Source organism: Scomber japonicus, chromosome 7 (genome assembly GCF_027409825.1).
Source record: "Scomber japonicus isolate fScoJap1 chromosome 7, fScoJap1.pri, whole genome shotgun sequence".
In the NCBI taxonomy this organism is placed as follows: Eukaryota; Metazoa; Chordata; class Actinopteri; order Scombriformes; family Scombridae; genus Scomber; species Scomber japonicus.
In genome coordinates this window covers 2,832,793-2,853,591 of record NC_070584.1, presented here as the reverse complement: position 1 = coordinate 2,853,591, position 20,799 = coordinate 2,832,793, and the positions used below count along the sequence as shown (strand labels likewise).

At 38.8% G+C, this 20,799-nt stretch overlaps 1 protein-coding gene across 1 annotated transcript; it reads right to left on the bottom strand.

Annotated features, from left to right (window-relative positions):
* Positions 1-432: 432 nt before the first annotated feature.
* lmnb2 (lamin B2) lies at positions 433-15,749 on the bottom strand. The gene is made up of 13 exons (XM_053321754.1): positions 15,328-15,749; positions 13,125-13,261; positions 12,831-12,987; positions 11,906-12,031; positions 11,265-11,363; positions 7,833-7,904; positions 7,624-7,749; positions 7,317-7,537; positions 6,596-6,833; positions 5,921-6,028; positions 4,807-4,926; positions 3,291-3,368; positions 433-2,554 (listed from the first exon to the last, which is right to left on the bottom strand). Exons 1-13 carry the CDS (start codon positions 15,538-15,540, stop codon positions 2,519-2,521), a joined length of 1,731 nt encoding a protein of 576 aa, XP_053177729.1. The 5' UTR covers positions 15,541-15,749; the 3' UTR covers positions 433-2,518.
* Positions 15,750-20,799: the final 5,050 nt, after the last annotated feature.

Below are 20,799 nucleotides of genomic sequence, written 5' to 3'. Positions count from 1 at the left end.
ATCCAGTGGGCCTGATTGGACCCCTTGGACGGCCCTGGGAACGATTTCCGGGTCAGGGGCAAGGAGTGGGGAGAGCATATATTAGATGATGAAAAGCACCTATGTTTACAATGGAGGGGAGGACATTTGTCTTCCTGCAGGTTAATCTATAACCAATACCAAATGAATATATGTAAAACGTTTATTGTGTGTACAAAAAGCAGTTCAACAACACTTATTTATGAATGAATTAAGCCCCACCCCCACTTACATGAACATGACAGGTGTTTGCTCCAGTGATTAAAACTTGGGTGCTTATGTCCAATATTAATTCAGAGCTGTGTCGCAACTATCAGTAACAGACCCAAGTCATTTAACTGATCCTCCTTTCTTTATTTTACCTGTCCTAAATATTGCATTTTGGTCTTCACTAATATGCAAAAAAACTAGGAGCTATTTCAGATTAAGAGGATAAATACAAAATGACGTTATATTAAACGTGGGGTCAATGGTAAATGGCAGTTTGGCCACGCAGGAATCGGATTTTATGCTCTTCGGATTACACCCAACCTTAATCACCCCAGAGCTCCTAAACACAAGCTAATAATTGAAGTATTTCATGTAAACAAACAGATTACATTGACCAAACTCTACAGAAAAATAACTAGCAATGTAACACACAGAATACAAACATACAAGAGAAATAGAGTTTTCAGAGATGGCACACAAGGTGTATAAACAATAAGAGCAACTCCCATACAATGTACTGCAATTCCAAAAATAACAAGATTATAAAGATAATGCAACCATCTGAATATCATCTCAAATGCATCATACAAGTGTTGTTTCACAGTTTACCTTATGTTTACTTAGATGTCATGTCAGTTTAATATTTTAGACCGATTAAGCCAGCCAGACAGCTTTTCTTTTCATTATTTCAACAGCCAAACTAGGATAAACATACCAACCCACATCCAGTCTGTACAACTTGAGCCATAATTTGGCAACTTAGTGTTTTTCGGAGCAGCAATGTTATTGTATCATGGTTCCAGAAACTCACCACCAGATAAACCTTGGTTACTGTTATTATAAAAAAGCTAACACATAACCATGAGTTATCCATGTTTATGGCTGTAAACCTAATTACCTAACACCTCTTTGATGCAAGAGATGCATGTGGATCCATTCCTGTGTGACAGTTGTTTCATCTACCCTCTGTAGTGTGCTTCCAGACAGTGCTAATTTCATGACATGATTACCACATGAAGTTAAGCATCAATTTCTTTTCTCTCCTGTCTGTATGCACACTTCCCCGTTTCTGCTCTGTGTGCGGCTGCAGCTCATTTTCTTGACTCAAGTGACTAAAGCAACCGAGCCTGAACACCACTTATCTTCAGATGGTGATGCTAAACTGAATCTGAACTGCAACAATAATGAATCCTGAACTGACTGTCAACAGGAGGCAAGACACGAGACTTTATATGCTGCACATACTAAGTAACTGTTACACATCATCGTTCCAAGGTTTTATTCCAATAAACTGTACTGTTCAGAAGAATGTGATATTAACTGGCCACTGCTGCTGACTCACCACAGGTAAGAGTGAGGTCACATTAAGTCACATTTCATTGGGTGCTGTCTTTGAAGAAACAAAGAAGAGGGGAAGAATGAAGGACAGAGATGAGGCAGAGGGAGAAAAGGTGTGTGTGTGTGTGTGTGTGTGTGTGGCGTTGATAAGGGGGGGGGGGGGCAGTGTGTTCCAGAGGTCGGGAGTTCATTTGTGGTGATCTAAGCTTTGAAGCCCAACAAATGACAAAGGACTGCAAACCAGTAGTGGTTTCAAAAGCTAATATTTGATCAGTGAAATCCATTTTTCAACACAATCACATAATGCATCCTTTCATCAGGCTTTTAAAATCAATGCAGTTTCATCTGCATTTCCACTCACTTCTTTCCATGAAAGACACAGAAAAATGTGATAACCACTGACATATATATTTACAGATGAGGAAAACTTCAAGACCTCTTGGTCAAAAGGGTCTAAATGTTGGAGTTATACAGGGATGTTCTTTAGGCTGAAAACTTTAAGTTGATTTATGTGCAGGGTTAGGGTTAGGGTTCTACTGTGCATGAAAAATAAAACCAAAATGCTTACTGATGAATGAAAGACAGCCAGTGGAAGCAATCATTGACAGGTAGAGTAATGTTAGTAGGGGTGGGAATATTCAGTTACCTCACCACAGTCTGACACATGTTGTGTGTCAGACTGTTAATGATTGTGACACATGTTCACTCATTATCTTTGCATGATACACACACATTGGTATTGCAAGTCATGTTTAGAGAAATTACTCATATTAAAGCAGGTCCAGAAATGCAAGAGCAGTAAAAACAGTCCATTAGTCCAAAAATTCTAATATTGTCTTAAACAATAAAAAACATCAAATAATGAGGCAATGACCAGGGTCATATCTGAGTGGCTCTGGGCAAATAAAAAATATAATGTTGAAACCAAAGCCAGCAACAGAACAAGAAGACTTCACATGATGGCACACTCTCTGGATGACACCTTTCCCTGAAGACAAAACACAAATGATTATCAGAAAAATCAACTATGGTTAACTGTAAAATCAAGAAGGGTTAAAAAAAAAATGCTGACAACAATCTGACATCAATACATAATTTTTTGTTGTTCTACTTTGGAACATTTTGGACATTAATTGCTAACAGATATTGCGGCAGAATAAACACAAAAAAGTGTTTTAATAAACAAGTGTTTATAAATAAATAAATAAGTTAATAAATAAGTGAGTTAATAAAGGTTCATGTGTGAACTTACAATACATGCAACTAGAAGATGAGAATGATGATAAACATATGAACCACACTATGTGTACAGTTGTTTCCTTTCACTTAGACAATGTTATGAAATATGTTCATGTTATGTTACTTTGTATGTGGATGACAAATCAAAATGATGAGGCCGAGTACATAACTTCAATATGTTGATAGCTGAGGTCTGAATGTATGATGTTGGTCATTACACATCAGACTATTACTCATACTGTGAGATTGTGTGGGCACGAACCCTTTTTACATGACATTTTATTTTCAACACGTGTGTGAGACACTACAAACTATTGTGGAGAAAATGTTTTTAAAACATTGAGTCATTTATTTATATTTTATTATTATTATTATTATTATTATTAATTTGACCACCCACCACCACAAGTCTGAAGTAAAAGGGGAGCAAAGTGTTTTTGGATAATCATACAGCTAAATCTGGAAATAAAAACAAGCATACTCACTGTTTGTTCCTCTCCCTCCTCTTCTTCTCCATTCTCTACTTCCACCTGAGTCTTGGTTACACTCCTGCTGGCCACCTCCTGTAGGACAGTCAGTCAGCACATCACGACACATCAATACTCGCCCATAGGTTTATTTTGGTAATTTAAAATTAATGTGGATTAAAGTTGCACAACTGTTTAATCTGGATCCATATCTGAACGCCTGTTCGAGTATTTGGATGAACCCAAAACTTTGTATTAACAAATCTCCTTTTCTCTGGAAGGATTGGCTGGGGAAAGGCATTGTCAAGCTGGGCGATATATATCACGATGGTATATTAAAATCTTTTGATGACATTGTACAGCATTTTGGGATTCCCAGGTCTCAGTTTTTTAGATATTTACAGCTTCGCCATCTGCTGTCAGGGATTTTCGGCGATAACACATCAGCTCCTAAAGCTGCAGATTTATTAAATGATGTGATAAAGAACTATGGTAGGGGTCATGAGGCATCTAAATATTACTCCATGTTGATTAACAACCAGGGTAATGGAGCTATATCAGTTCTAAAAAAGATATGGGAAAAGGATCTGAACCTGTCATGGGAGGCTGAAGAGTGGGAGAATATTTTTAAAAATATGAAATTAATGTCGAGGGATGCCAAAATTCATTTAATGCAGTTTAAGATTATGCACCGCTTTTATTGGACTCCCTCTAGGTTGTATAGACTTGGGTTAAGTCAAACACCAAATTGTTGGTGATGCAAGTCGGAGCAAGGCAATTTAATTCATGTTTTATGGTCCTGTGATAAAGTTCAAGAATTTTGGGAAAGGCTATGTGAGAATATCTGTCAGGTCTCAGGGACTCAAATTCCTCTTAGCCCAAGAGTGTTTGTTCTAGGTGACGGTTCGATCCTACCAAGGGGAGATAACTACATTAAAAATTGGGTTCAAACTAGTCTTATGATAGGCAGACAGATTCTTCTCAGGAATTGGAAGACAGAGGGGGTGCCGCCTTTCCGAGAATGGACTGCAGAGATGGCAAGAGTTGCAGCTTTTGAAAAAATTTCATACAAACGGTCGGGAAGAATGAATGTGTATGCTAAAAAGTGGGGCAAATACCTGACCTCCCTGGAGGACTACTGACCTGGGATGTACCATACGGGAGTGTTGAGCGAGGTGGTGACTGTATAAATCTATGTGGGGAGAATACGCATATTTGAACTGTGTTCATGTCTGGACTGCTGCTGCAGAGGAAGGTTGATAGAGTCTACCAATGTATTTATTTATTTGTTATTTTTTTTTGCTTTCCCCTTGTTTTCTCTGCCTATTGCATAAAATGTATTTGTGTTAACAACCAAGGCTGACTGTGTGGGTAGTGACAAGAAGTTTGTTGGGTTAGGGGAGGGGGGGGGGGGGGGTTAAGTATTTGTGATGTTAAGTATATTGCATTGTAATGTTTTAAAAGAAATCAATAAAAACTGTTAATCACAAAAAAATATAGCAGAGGAAACGGGTAGAATGTGAAATGTCGTTACCTCGCCATCAGCGTTGATCAAAGTGGTAATGAGGTCATTTCCAGTTCCCCAGGAAGCCTGGCTCTTCCACAACAAATCAGATGGTGGACTGTGGGCAACGCCAGCATCTGCAGACCACACCTATATACACACACAGCACAGGATTGTGGGTATTGTACATCATTTAATTGATTCCCGCAAATCCAACACTTATAATCTGGCAAATTCCCACACACATTTACAGTGATGTATATGTTCAGCCAACACCTGCACCATGCTGAACTGAATGCAGGACGACTGTGCATTTCATCAGCTGATGTTACAAAACGTCAACTTGAAGTCACCACTCTCATGTTTCTCATACAGCAGCCATGAAGAGAAAGCACAAAGCAGATTCAGCAAAAAAATGTGAAGCTAATACTATTGAAGCTACAGTCGCTCTCCTACAGCTTACACTGTATATTACTCAACTATAATATAATTCAACTTAACTATATAATATTATAGAACTTCTGATTACTGTAGAATATAGTTCAGTAAACAACTCAACTATATAATATACACTCACTGGCCTCCTTATGTACACCTGTGCAATCTAATGCAATCCAATACAACAGCTGATATTAATTCTATTTTATTTTTTCATTTTTGTTGACAAGAAGATGATAGTTCTACTTCATGTTTATTATTGAGTGATGGTGGTGTACTAGGGTTCATTATATTGAATGGTGTTCCTAATATTTTGTCCACTCCTTTAACACACACATGAGGGCAAAATATTAGCAACACCTTTCAAAATAATACACCCTAGTACACCACCATCACTTAGTACAACCTCAGCAATAAACAAAGTAGAACTAAAGTAAAGCAGAAGATTCACCTTTTTGACAATATTAACAAAAACTGAAAAGAGAATACTTTAAATTGAAGGAGAGTGAAAAAATATAATCAGCAGTAAGAAAAAACAAAAAAAGTTTTATCTAAAACTGTTCACACAAATTGTTTGTGTGTGTTTTGGATGAAGTGACCATTTTAGCCTGTATACAAAATTACACAAACAAAGCAAGTATTAAATTAGAATTTCCAGAAAACATTTGAGCCCTGTCAAACACACCTATTGTCTACCATTTCTTACCGTGACTGACTGTCCAGCCTTGAGGACAAACTTGGGGGAGAATTTGTAGATGATCTCATCACCATCATCAACCTGTCTCTTCAACCTCCAGTTGCCCAAAGGCTGGTCCTGCAGAGGCAAAAAAACCCAGAATCTTTTAACAATGACTTACATCAGTTAGATCGTTTGTGTGGACTTACTTCTAGTTTACATGATCAGCATTTAGTACCATCACAGTGGAATCTTTTCCAGTTTTTGTTGAGACTGTGATGCTACTCGGAATTTGCATTAAATAAATATGTTTCTTGCACACACAAGCAGATCATTTCAGCTTACTTACCAATCAACTAAATAAACAATAAGGGTTCATTTATGGGAATGTGATGTAACCTTTATCTAACCAAGACACAACCCACATTTTGTAAGTTTGAGCTAACTAGATATGGATGATCAAAATGGTGTTGCTGATAGAGCTGGAGAATGAATGTGATTGGATTAGAAACAAAGTAGCAGTGGCTTGTTGATATTTGGCCAGACAGGACTATCCCCTTGTGTTCACATTCTCTGTCCCACCCCAGATAATCTGACCAGTGAGAGGACACAATGTTCTCACCTGGATTATGATGACGCATTTTGGTTCACTTTAATTTTTTTCTGTGTGAGAAGAAACTACTACTGATTCAAAAAAGAACACACCTGCTCAGTATCATTGGTGAGTGTTACAGCATTTCCATCCATGTCAGTGGGTGATATGGTGACGGCTCCACTAGCCGTGGCCTCTTCTGACACCAGCAGCTGCTCCTCTCCTCTTCCAGCTTCTGGCACATCTTTAGCCTCTACCTCCACTCTCTTCCTCTTGGAGGTGCGGGAGGAGGAAGATCCTGTTATCCTGGAGACAGTGAGTCTAGCTGATGGGCTAGGGGACAGCTTGAGTCTGGTAAGAAGCACACAGTTCACCAGTGAGTGAATGACACACCAGGGTCTAAGGTTATCAGAAATGACAATATCTTCCTATTCATATGACAAACTGACTTTTATCTAATTAGAATTGAGTATTGAATCCTATGAGGTTTACCGTTAAACATTAGCAACTACCCTGACAACCCTAACCGCTCTTGCAATGGCCAGAATTAATGCAATTTTGCAAAATTCCTACAGTAATGTCCAAATCTATAGCAGTAATAACAACACTGAACTTTAAAGTAGGCAGGGACGGATGTTACGCACTGTGGAAATCCAAAACTATTCATGTTAAATGTTCTCCCTTTTCTTTCTTTTTATCCATTTTTGTTTTCCTTTTGCACTGATATGGCAGTGATTATGTGAAATGTATCTGGAGGAGATTACACGTACAAAGTTAGTATTACTAAAGAATGACATTCAAATTGGATTATTGAGGAAAAGGTTTGTGTTGTACCTGTGCTCCTCTCCTTCCAGCAGTTTCCTGTATGCATTGATCTCCATATCCAGGGCGAGCTTCACATCCAGCAGCTCCTGATATTCACTGAGCTGAGCGTTCATTCTGTCTCTAAGCTCACTCATCTCTTGCTCTTTTCCCTCGATGGCACGGCGGTGCTTGTCTCTCTCTGCTGACAGAATTTCCTCAAGCTCTCTGATACGATCCTCTGACGCAGCTGCCTACAAATACAAACACATCAACATCCTACCACTGTAATTGACAATTAATACAGCTTATGAAGCTGAAGGGCAAAATGTGTGTGTACCTGTTTCTGCAGGGCACTCAGCTGATATCCAAGGCTCTCTATTCTCATACGAGACTCCTGCATCTCCTCTCTGGCTGTGCTCATCGCCTTGTCATTAATCTCTGAGGACATCTTGGCATTATCCAACTACAGACCAACACAGACTGTGTGTGAGTGTGGATATGTCAGGGTATCAAAAGACAAAAGGAAAAAAGAGATTTTTCACTCACCTTTGCCTGGAAGGTTTGCTCCAGTTCTTCTTTGTAAAGAGACACTTGTTCATCATGTTGCTTCCGTAAGTCCTGGTGGGATCACACACGACTTATTTCATTGGGTACATTAATAGTTCACATGGTCAATTCAGGAAACTGCATAGTTCTACAGCACTTAATCATTACAAAACCATAACCAAGCCATATTCACAACACTGTAGCTCACTTCATTTTCATACTTTTTAACCTCTTAATACACGCCCCTATTTTTTATGTTGTTAGCCTAAACGACATGCCCAAGTTGTGAGCAGCACAGATCCCACATAGATTGAGACTAGGGCTGGGCGATATGGCCTTTTACTAATATCCCGATATTTTTAAGCCGTTTCACGATACACGATATATATCTCGATATTTTGCCTTAGCCTTGAATTAACACTTTGATGCATACAATCATGCCAGCATGATGATTCTACGTTTCTACGTTAAAACATTGTTCATACTGCATTAATATATGCCGATTTTAAACATTCATGCCAAATCACAACTAAACAAATTCATCAAAACTGTATTTATTAAAGAGTTATTAAGCAGTGGCACAAACATGTCATTTCAAAACAAATAAAGTGTCTTTTATGCATGATGTAACTAATATATCAAAATAACACTAAATTAAAGTGCACATTTTGTGCATAATGCCACAAAGATATTTTAAAAGAAAAATATGCACTTTTGCGCAGGGTGTCACTGAGATGACATTTCAAAACAACACTAAATTAAAGTGCACTTTTTTTACATAATGCCAGTACAATATTTAAACAAATGAATACAATAAAGTGCCTTTTTCTGAATCATGTCACTATTAAACATTTCAAACAACACTAAATAAAAGTGCACATTTTGTGCATAATGCCACGAGGATATAAAGGTAGAGCTGTCTCTGCTAGGTAGATTATATCAAGTATGTCGATGATCTTTCTGAATCCGGGCTTTTAACCACACTCACTGGGGCCATGTCTATCTCTGTGTGGTGTGTTACTGCGGACGTTATCTCCTTCTGTTTTGGAATATTTTTAGTCGTATTGCTGTTCTGGAAAAAGAAGACGCCAGTTGCGTCAGTACTGGTTGCTTCGGCACTTTCTTCAATATGTCACTGGCCGGAGATGTGCTCTTGCAGAGTTTCAAGCACACATGGTGATATAACTTTGTTGTACTACCAGCTTTTGTGGTAACGCTTTTATGACATACTTTACATATTACGGTTTGTTGTTCAACGTCCTCCCTCTTGTACCCAAACCACCGCCAGATGATGGATCCTGAATTGTTTTTTTGGGAATTAAATCTCCCTCCTCCACTTGTCCATATCACCTGCTGCTCCCGCGACCTGAGATCGTTGCTACTGCTGCTACATGCTGCCGGGCATATGACGTTGCACGCACAACAGAATGTGATGTACGTAACTAGGTGCGCTTGTTTTATCTCTCTGTGCGGAGAGATGAGAGAGTGAGAGAAACCTGTAGTTCAACGGGCCGCGACTAAAAACAAACTGCGTGTAAATTGAATGTATACTCGAATATTCATGATATAGTCATTTTCTACATCCCACAGAGAACAAGCCGCGATACATCGAGTATACTCGATATATCGCCCAGCCCTAATTGAGACTCAGAGATGTGTCTGGTATCGTTGGAAAGGTAACACTCTCAGGATTCTTGTAAAAGTGTCTGTGTGATTCTGTGACTTACTGACAAAGAGTGGCAGAGGTTACAATAATAGGGTTGTTTACTCGCCCGTAGGTTTGCCTTTACAATGACATGTATACAGACATTCAGGGACCTCTCAGTGGGATATAGACACAATGAGGCCACAGCCACAGGTCTTGGCTTCATGCAGTCCAAATTTGGAGTCAAAAGACCAAAAGATGAATTTTTCAGAGTTATTTTTCAACAGGTATGTCCATGCGTTTTCCTCAGGTCCTTTTTGGAGACTCCAAATGGACACTTGGTTACCAAAGCTGTATAACCACAATCAAACACCTATAACTTCACATCCCCTTTGCCTACAATCAAAATCTTGGTCTCTACTGAAAGCTGACACCATATTATTATTATTATTATTATTATTATTATTATTATTATTATTATTATTATTATATATAACAATTTTTTTTGTTTGGCCATATCCATCCGACTGACTGACTGACTATCTATCTATCTATCTATCTATCTATCTATCTATCTATCTGTTTATAAGTCATATGTTAAGTCGAAGAAGAACCAACCGTGTACCAAAATGCTGTGTGCGTAATGATATATGGTTCAACTCTTTTACGCACAGGGCGCACAGCGGTTACGCTTGGAGTTTGTTTATGGACAGCCAAACATGATAGCTTAGTGTCATACACCGTTGGAAACCTCAGACTATTGGCTAAAAGGTTATCAACTTCATTTCACCAAATATTTCCATAGGCTGCAACAGCTGTCAATCAAAGCCATGTCGCCATTGTCGTCGGTCACATGTCCTCATTGGCTTTGGAGACATGTACTGCCTAATCCTAAACACCGATTGGCTTGTGTGTGGTGTCGTCAGAAGCAGAACAGGCTCACGGTCGTAAAAATCTAGTCACGTGTACTCTGAGATGGACGTGCAGGTCAGGAAATGACATAAACGGACCGTATATGGTTTGTTATTTGTGTTATTATGTTACGTGTTGGACTAAATACATGTTGACATATTGAGGAAAGTATTTCGGTTTTATGGAAACGGATTTCATATTTCACAAGAATGGATACTTGGCGAGCTGTAGATCAAGTCCTGTGTCATAAGATGATCGTTGTGGATAAAGGGAAGACTTTGAAGGTATGTAGGCATTATAGCTTTTCTCACTTAGCTGAGTGGATAGCCGAGCTAATCGCTAATACTATTACGGCTGTGAGCAACCATATAAGTCGCGAGTGGTCTTGAATGAATCAGGGCAATCTAAGCTTTCCAACAATGTACGGCATGAGTATAAATGTTTAAGGGTTTGTGTTTAAAACATTCAGAAGAACGTGTCGCTACCTCCTAACATCCGTCCCGTCCCGTAGGCGGAACAGCGTGCGTTAAGAGGTTAAAAGCTTTTTAAGAATAAAAAATGATCAGTGTCTGAATCAGCCAAGTGTAAGTTCACTGCTCTCCAACATGCAAGCATAGTCTAGTACAGCAGCTATGCATTAGGTTCATAGGTTTCATTGCCCTTAAAACGCTAGATTTTGTTTCACAGAACATAAATGCTGATAAAAAAAAAAAAGATAAAAAATCTCATCAAAATGTTTTATTAAAATTGAGAGCTGATAAAGTACAATGTGACACTGTGTGTACACAGGAAACACAGTGTGAGCAGCAGCTTCCTTGTTCCCTCTGTGTCTACATGCAGAGGATGCAGAGTTATAGGAAAAGTTATTTACATACCTGTAAAGCTTGTGCCAGTTTGAACTCGTAGTCCTGCCTGACTCCAGAGTCCACCTCCACTATTCTCTGCTCTTGGCGACGCCGGGACTCACGCACTTCCTAAACACAGGGACAAAGATTGAGATGCCTTCAGATTACTTTTTTGTGATTTGGTGCTATATAAATAAAGATTGATTGATTGATTGATTGAAAGATGGGAGCAACTGGGAGGAATTTTTTGCTTTGCATTCTTAGTTCTGAGCAGAGTACATTACAATACACATAATCAACTGCTAATAAACAGCAGGATGTTTTGAAACCTTTGACCAGAACTCATTTAGCTTAGGTCTATGTTCAAATCTTATTGAAGTCGCATGTTATTCATCACAGTAGGATGGGCAGTATGCAACATGTATCATGATGTGTTTGTCATTTTGTTGTTAAATGTAATAACTTGTCTATGCCATGTTGAAGTCAGACTTAATAATCCCTTTTCTGGTCATTTGTCATAATTTTCACATGATTAATTTAAGAATGGTAACTATTAGATTAAATAATCAAATTATTTGAAAACTATTTGAAACTGTCGGTTATATACATCATATATATATGTCATCGCTCTCACACACACCAACACACACACACACACCAGACTTCCTTACCTCGTCAAACATGCTCTTCCTGAATTCCAGCTCTTCGCTTAGTGATTGACAGCGGTTCTCCAAGTCAACACGCATTAGTGTCTCTGCTTCCAGCTGGCGCTTAGCAACAGCATGGCTGTCATCTGCCTTTAGATCAGGTGACACCATAGACAATGTTAGCACATGGATATTCAATGGACACTCCAACATACTAAGAAGATGTGATTCTTTTTTTTTCCTTGAGTTGGATGTTTGGGATGTGATGTATGTACAGTTTATGTTTTCACATTCATCTGCTCAAAGTGGAAATTGTTGACATCACAACTAGTTGGGAGCCAATTGTGATCCAGTACGCAACTTGTACATGTGTGTGTGACAACATGTGTGATATGGAAGCCCTTAAATCCATAGTGCACATACACTAAGAATGGACTTTGAGTGAAGGATGAGACATCATCTGTCGAGCAGCTTTACATTTTCATACATCTGGATTCTTTATCAATGAGGGAGAAGGAGAAAGGCTTTTCAGAATAGGATGACAGATTTCTTTCTCCAAAAATGATGTCAAACACAAAGTATGTGTCTTCAGGGACTTCCAGAGAGTGAAAACTTAACTGTTAATAGTCTTTGGAGTCATCTCTCAAATAACTAAAGTAACCATGGTGAGGACAAGGGACATGTCACCTAGCCCAGCACAGTGTGGACGTGGTTTTAATTGTTTTTGGACAACAAGGGAATGCAGAAAGCAGAGGAATACTGAATATCAAATTCCAGACAGACTTTCTACTTGAAAGTAAAATGAGTTCATGTTTGGTTTGGCTCTGCAGTCAACATACATGTTGATTGCTAAAGATGCCCCAAGGAGACTTTTAGGCTCTATGAACAGTAATCGGGCTACACTCAAATTTGATATTAGAAAATATTTTTAAAACCCTGAAGCACACACCTTAGCAAGCAGGCTCTTGATGTCAGCCAGTTCAGAAGTCAGAGCAGCATTCTGGCTTAGAGCTGTAGAAAGAGCAGCTTCATTCTGGTTCAGCTGGCCTTCCAAAGCACTGGCCCTGGACACTGCGGCTGCAAGATCACCATCCTTCTTCTTGGCACTGAAATACATGAACAGAGCAAGGAGAAGACAGTTATCATCTCCAACCATCTCGCCACTGACCCTGATTCCAAATGCTTACCTTGTCTCTTAAACAATGTGAGTTGCATGATATTTAGGTGTACTGTATCATATTACCTGCGAGTGGCTTCTTCCAGCTCAGCCTGAGACTTGCCCAGGTCTATCTGGAGCCTGGCTCTCTCTTTAGCAGTTTCATCCAAAACCCGTCGAGCATCAGCTAACTCTGCCTCATACAGAGACTTGAGTCCTGTCACCTAAAAGGGAGGGACACACAAATTCATTACTAGTTGCCTCAGCGAGAAAACTGTTGTTGTTGGGTTGGGCTGGGTTTGCATACAGTAGTAGTCTTCAGTGATGTAACATCCTCAAACTAATTCAAAAGTGATTGGAGCGCCCTAGTGGTCGAGTGGTTAGTGCACATTCTCTCTCTCAATTATCAGTGATTAGAGAGAGAAAGTCCTACTTCACACTGAAATAAATGTTGGTTTGGTATGGCATGTTGTCTGACATTTACATTCTTCCACACATGCAGAGATATAAAACATGTTGGGGAAGCACACATCTTACTTATGAAGGGGATGTGTGTAAAAAGTTAGATTGTAGCTCCATGTTTGCTACTGTCGGTGTGTCAGAGGACAGATCTTTCTGGAGTATTTATGATTTAGTCTTTAACAAGAAATCCTATATTGATGTTTATGTGCTAACTTTCACACTATTCAAAAAGCAGAAATATTAATTCCTTATATCAGCTGAAGGAAAATGTGTCAGCTTTCAATTGAAATGTATCATATCGTACTAATATATATCATTTTGAGTTGGATCATGGACTGTGTATCTAGATACGCATCATAACATCTGAAAGTGAGAGATACACAACTTTAGTGAAGAACTGGCCATGTAAGTGAGAAGATAATTATGAGGCTAAAAAAGCAAGGATTAAAGCTGGTGGACCACACTGAACAGCTGGGTTCATTCTTAAAAAAAAAAAAAAAGAAAAAAAAAAAGGGTGAAAATTCAAAAATGGAGCAGGCCGACTGAGGAGCACAAGTCTTTTCAATCAGCCGAAAAACATTTGCATGGCGAAGACTGGATGTCAGCAACAATAATGAGCTTAACCTCAGAGGATTCAGCACATGATGCAAACCTCTGACAGCCAAACAGCCAATAAGACCTCTGCTTTGAAGAACAAATAGCAAATAGATTGAACCTAATTTTCCCTTATTTTAAACCCAACTTCTGTCACTATGCAATGCAGAAATGTCCCAGAGCACATTTCTGATTAGCAGACTATTTGAAAAGTAAACGACATATATTCTACTGTACTGAGATCCTCATGATGACAAAAGATCTCCCGTTGTGCAATCTTTAAATTCAACTATAATTTCCACAATTTCCACTCCCTTTATAAATTAAAAATGTGTGTGCATAATCGTTTAATATGCCTGCACAACATGCAGTTACATTGTGTAGTTCCTTAAAAGCTGCAGCTTGTTAGCTTGCACACATGGATCATGCATAAAAAATCTGTTCAGAACTTACATGGACATAAATAAGCATAGCGACGTATCTGAAAAATAATGTTATGTTCTTGCGGCAATTTAACCCTTAGTGTGGACACAGTGGCCATAAGATAACCAATATCGCTGCAGGTAGTGCTGCCTCTCTCGTGTAACCATAGGACTATAAATGTATAAATGCCAAACTATGATGCACTAAATCAACGGCTCCAAATGTTTTGTCTGCCTGTACACAAACAAAACCTGTTCCGTCTTTTACGTAACCTATGGTGCAAAATTACAACCAACACCAAACTTTTTAGTCAGCTGCTGAGTCTTAGTCTTAGACAGACTTTTGTGCAGTAGTAAACACATCACAGCGTTACCGAAACATGTAAACATAATAGCTAAGTCTGCCGTAAATTTCAGTAAGCTGCGCATGATGTCACATCTTACATCATTTTTATATTGGCGCGCCACACATACCCGCTCAATCTTCTCGGTTCCGTTAAACGTTTGAACACGGCAGGGACAGCACTAGTATATCCATGTCAGTGTTATCAAAGCTGTTAAACGAATGTAGCAGATATCTTTGAGCGAACTGACCAACTGTTAAGTGTCTGTGAGCACAATATTTGAAATGGTCGGTCAATTTAGACGTTGTTCATGGCCAGTTGCCACCCACGCTGTGTATAGTAAAGGATTCCTTTGTAATCATTTCAGTCGATAGATATCGTATATTGCTCCGTCAATGATCTGATCCTGTGACATGTACACGAGTGAAAACCGTTCAACCTGCTGCTCGATATGTTTGTGCAACTCACCTCTCTAGTAGTCACCTCCTCTTTCTCAGACACCTTCACCATCAGCCGGTCGTTTTCTAGCTCCAATGCCCGGACACGGTCGATATATACGGCCAACCTATCGTTCAAGTGCTGCAAATCTTGTTTTTCTTGTAAGCGAGAGATCCGGGTCGGGGACAGAGGTGTAGAGGCCGCCGGCCGGCCAGCTTCACGGCTTGGGGTAGCAGTCGCCATAACGGTTATTTTAACAATCCTGAGTTTACTTGAGCGCTAAGTGAGTAATAGAAAACAAAAGTATCTGTTTTCTTCGTTAAAGCAAGACACAAAACAGTGTATCTTCTTAAAGAAAGATAAGATGTCAATCAATGAGTAGTGTGGTCCTGTAATGTCTCCGAGAGTTGCCTGAATCAGAGCGCGGTTTCAAGATGGCCGACACCGCTATCAAGACCGCGCCAAAAGCAGAGAACACTTCCTGTCTCTGCTTCTTCTTCTTCTTTTTCTTTTTTTGCATCTTATCCTTTTTCTTCTGATTCCGCTTCTTCCTCTTATTTTACGGCAGTTGTTATCCAGTTTTTTGGTGCATCACCACCACCTTCTGATCCGGAGTGTGGATCAGACCATTTTTTAAAGGGTTTTAGATCATACAGCTATTATAATCTAAAACCCTTAAAAAGAAAAAAACAACGAATCTCTCTCTACAAATCTCACGTACAGCAGGTTCAGTCTGTACTCTTTAATTTAACATGACCCACCATGAGCAAGAGCTTGGCGACAGCGACAAGGGGAAACTACCCTTTAACGGGAAGAAACCTCAGCCAGAGAGGAGGCACAGTGATAAACAGAAACTAGTTTTTGTCAGAATGTGTGCAGCCTCATTCTGGACCAGCTGGAGAGTCTTTAGAGACTTGTTAGAGCAGCCTGATAATAATGAATTACAATAATCCAGCGTAGAAGTAAAATGCATAGACTAGATTTTCTGCATCATTTTGAGACAGGGTGTCTGACTTTACAATATTACAGCTTCAATAATTTTATTTAAATGTTGGACCAAACCTGGCCAGAGAAATTCCTGGTCCTTTGTTATCTGAGGATTGGAATGATAACCTTATAGAGAGACATCCCAGTTCAATGTTCCTTACAGCAGTGGAAGAAAAATAAATCAAATATATTGTAAATAAATGTAAATACAAAGCATCTACTGATTCAAATGTGATTGATATGAAAGTTGTGAAAAAGGTCATTGAGACAATTTCTGAACCACTAACAAATGTCTGTAACTGATCATTCCTAACAAAATGAAAATAGCTAAAGTTGTGCTGCTGTATAAAACTGGGGATAGACACCACTTCACAAATTACAGGCCAGTCTCTTTACTTCCACAATTCTAGAAAAACAATTCAATAACAGATTAAATAAATTCATAAACAAGCATAAATTACTTTCGGACAGTCAATATGGATTTAGAACAAACAGCTCAACATCACTGGCATTAACTGAATCAATTGAGGAGATCATAAAATATGCCATAGATCATAAACTACATTCAGTTGGAGTATTCATAGATCTTAAAAAAGCTTTCGACACAATCAATCATAACATATTAATCAATAAACTTGAACGGTATGGGATCAGGGGGTTAGTGTTGCACTGGGTGAAAAGCTATTTAATAGAAAACAATTTGTGAAGTTGGTTGGAATATACATCATCATGCTTGGACATTGCTTGCTGCGTCCCCCAGGGGTCAGTATTAGGACCAAAACTCTTAATACTTTACATTAATGACATATGCATTAAAATTAGTATTATATGCAGGTGACACTAATGTGTTTTGCTCTGGCGGGGATTTACATGAACTACTGGGGAGGATCACTACTGAAATGTGCAAACTGAAAATGTGGTTTGACAGAAACAAATTATCATTGAACTTAAGTAAAACCAAATTCATGTTATTCAGCAATCACAATAAAAATACACAAGTACAGATACAGGTAAATGGGGTGGACATCGACAGAGTATATGAAAACAAGTTTCTTGGGGTAATAATTGATGATAAAATAAACTGGAAATCTCATATAAAACATATACAAAGCAAACTGTCAAGAAGCATTTCAGTTCTGAGTAAAGCAAAACCACAAATCACTCCACATTCTCTACTGTTACCATATTTACATTACTGTGCAGAGGTTTGTGGCAATATTTATAAATGTGCAATACAACCACTATCCATACCGCAGGAAAGACCCATAAGAATAATTCATAATACCGGTTATAGAGATCATACAAATTCACTATTCTAAAAATCAAAAACATTAAAACTCACAGACCTGGTTCATTTTAACAGAGTTGGGGGTTATAATCTGAAGGGGGAGTTCAATTTAAAACATCAGCACGCACACACAACATTAAAACGTTTTTGTGTTTCTGTTTGTGGAGTGAGGTTGTGGAACAGATTGGGTGTGGAGCTGAAGCAATGTCCAAGCATGACCCAGTTTAAAAAGCAGTACAAACACATGGTTTTCACGAGGTACAGGGAGGAAGAAGATCAGGAACAATCAGGTGTTTTCATAAATAATTTATGTATTTGTTCACTTATTTTTTTAATTTCTATGTTTTTGTAAATATGTAAAAATGTATGGGAAGACTGATTGTTAACTGAGTAGTGAAGAAGGGGTAGGTTTAAATAAGCATATGCTTCATCCTACTCCTTTTCGGACATGTTGGGTTCACATTATTATTGTTGTTTTGACTTTTGTCTTGTTTTGACTATTTTCATTGGTTTTGTTTGTTTGTTTCTCAGATTACTTGTTTTGTGTTACTCATACATGTTCGAAATGAAGCAAAAGCAAAAAAAAAAAAGGCAGTCCTTGAAGTGTGTTTTATGTGAGAATTGAAGGACAAATCCTGGTTTATAACTCTTAGATTCCTTACAGTCGTGCTGCAGGCCAGAATAATGCCATCCAGAGTAGTTATATCATTAGATAATGTGTTTCTAAGGTTTTTGGGGCCAAGCACCATAACTTTAATTTTTTCTGAGTTTAGAATAGAATAGAATAGAACGTCTTTATTGTCATTGTACAAAGCACAACGAAATTGAGATGCCGGCTTTAAAGTGCAGAAATAAAAATAAATAAATGATTATCATTATTTAATGCAGTTTAGTGCATTTATGGCTTTAGCGTAAAAAGCTGTTTTGTAATCTGTTTGTGTGTACTCTCAATGTCCTGTAACGTTTGCCTGAGGGGCAGCAGCTCAAAGAGCGAGGATCCTGGGTGAGATGGGTCCCTGAGGACATGGTGAGCTTTCCTGAAATGTGCAGCTCATCCAGGTATTTATGTCCTTAAGGCATGTTTGTAGTTTATTTAACTGAAATAAAGATGTCCAAATATTTTAAAACCAGTGTCTTGGTATGGACAGGCGCTTGAACTGATCAAAGGGGTAAGATTTCTTTACATTTGATGAGAAGCTCAGATGATCTCTTTTAAATATTTACTGGGCTCTCATGAGAGCAGTCTTAGATATGGCTGTATAGTGTCAGTCATACCTCCCCTGGAAATTCATCACTTCAGCAATAAATATAAATTTACTGGCAAAAACCAAAGACAATCCTAAACAGGTACCAGTATGGACAATTGTACAAAATTATATCAATCAATAGTTTCCAAATAACTTATATTTACATATGGTTCTAAAGAAACAGAAACTGGACACACAGGAGCAACATTTTTTATCCCAAAGTGTAAGATAGCTGTAGTTATTAAAAAGAAGACAACAGATAAGTTAAGCCTTACAGTAGGTGGAAGATAATAGTCAACACAGTGTAACAATATGTCTAAGACATTATTTCAGAACTAACAAATATTAAATCTGGAAATTCTTGCAGACAGAATCTATTACTTGAAATATTTCACCAGTTATACAGATAGCACAACTGAAGTGTGGATGTTTCTTTCCTCTGGGTTCCTGCACGGTGTTGAAGGCAATGCGGAAGTGAAGTGAAAGGATTTTAGCCAAACAATAAATAAAGTCAAAGTTAGTAACCTCAACCTTCTTTAAGTAAGGTTGAGGTTAAATCTATTACCAAAAGCCATGCATAAAATCTGGCAAGAATATGGGATATCAGTGACACAGGAAGACACCTCTATAGGATATGACAGGTTGAAGCAATAAAAACAAGAACGAGTTATAGCTTGTGTCTGGATAAGACACACATGACTCAACCAAACACTATACAGAATAGGTAAACATCCAACGGATATTAGAGTGCAGAGAATGGATACAGGGAGGGGCGACAGGTGAAACTACTGAAGGAAGAAAACTGGACATTAAATTAGGGAGTTTGTAAAGGAGTGTTTCACAGAATGGTTTGTGTACTTTAGTGAAACACGTTGTGTTTGACCATTGTCCCGGCCTGTATTTGGAAATAAGGAAGCAAGGCAGCAGTAACATTTTGGATAAGAAGCAGAGTCTCAAATACCCTCACTGGCCGAACATGCAGCTGATACAGAGAGACATCCTCCCGTTCGCCAAAGGTGTGTGTATGAGCGTTTGCGTGTGTGTGTGTGTGTGTGCGAGCGTGTGTGTGTGTGTGTGTGTGTGTGTGTGTGAGATACTAAGAAAAAGCAGTACAACAACGTCCAGCGCCTTGCCACTGAGGAGCTGTTTAACTACCTCAGTGACCTCTGCCAGTGACATGGGTGAAGATCCCCCCGGATCAGCTCTGCCTCCTCCACAGAGGACATGTTTGCCGGGTTTAGAAGTTCCTCAAAGTGTTCCTTCCACCGCCCAACAGTATCCCCAGTCAAGGTCAGCAGTTCTCCACCCCTACCACAAACAGCCTGGGCTAAGCCATGCTTCCCCCTCCTTAGTCGCCTGATGGTTTGCCAGAACTTTTTTGAGGCCATCTAATAGTCCTTGTCCATGGTCTCACCGAACTCTTCCCACACTGCCACCTTCTTTGCCATTTCATCCCTGCAAGTAGTGGGCCCACAGGGTGGCAGCTCCACATTATTTTTTCAGGCTGTGCCTGTCCGATTTTTTAAACATTCAATATTATTTCCCACACTCCATCTATCTATCTATCTATCTATCTATCTATCTATCTATCTATCTATCTATCATAGTACTGTAGTGATGGTTGATTTAGAAGATCTTTGACTCAATTGTGAAAAAATGACTAGAAATTAGAAATGAAAAGCATCTGTCTACTGAAACCCTTACATCTATATATTATTGTGTTCTCAGGTCAAAGGTCATTATGTGAGTGATGGCACCCAGGTTAATTTTATAAAACTAAATTATGATTAATTCTAAAATCTTTACTTTGAAAGGCACCTGGCAGACCTAGGCCAGCAATAGGCTACATCGTGGCTTGAGAAGTCTTGAAATAGACTTTAAGATTTCAAAGTGTTAGAAGAACAGTATTTCTTCCAGTCCTCTAGGGGCACTGGCGCTCAGATATCGCAGCAGTGTGTTCCGGGTCAACCCTGTCATTAT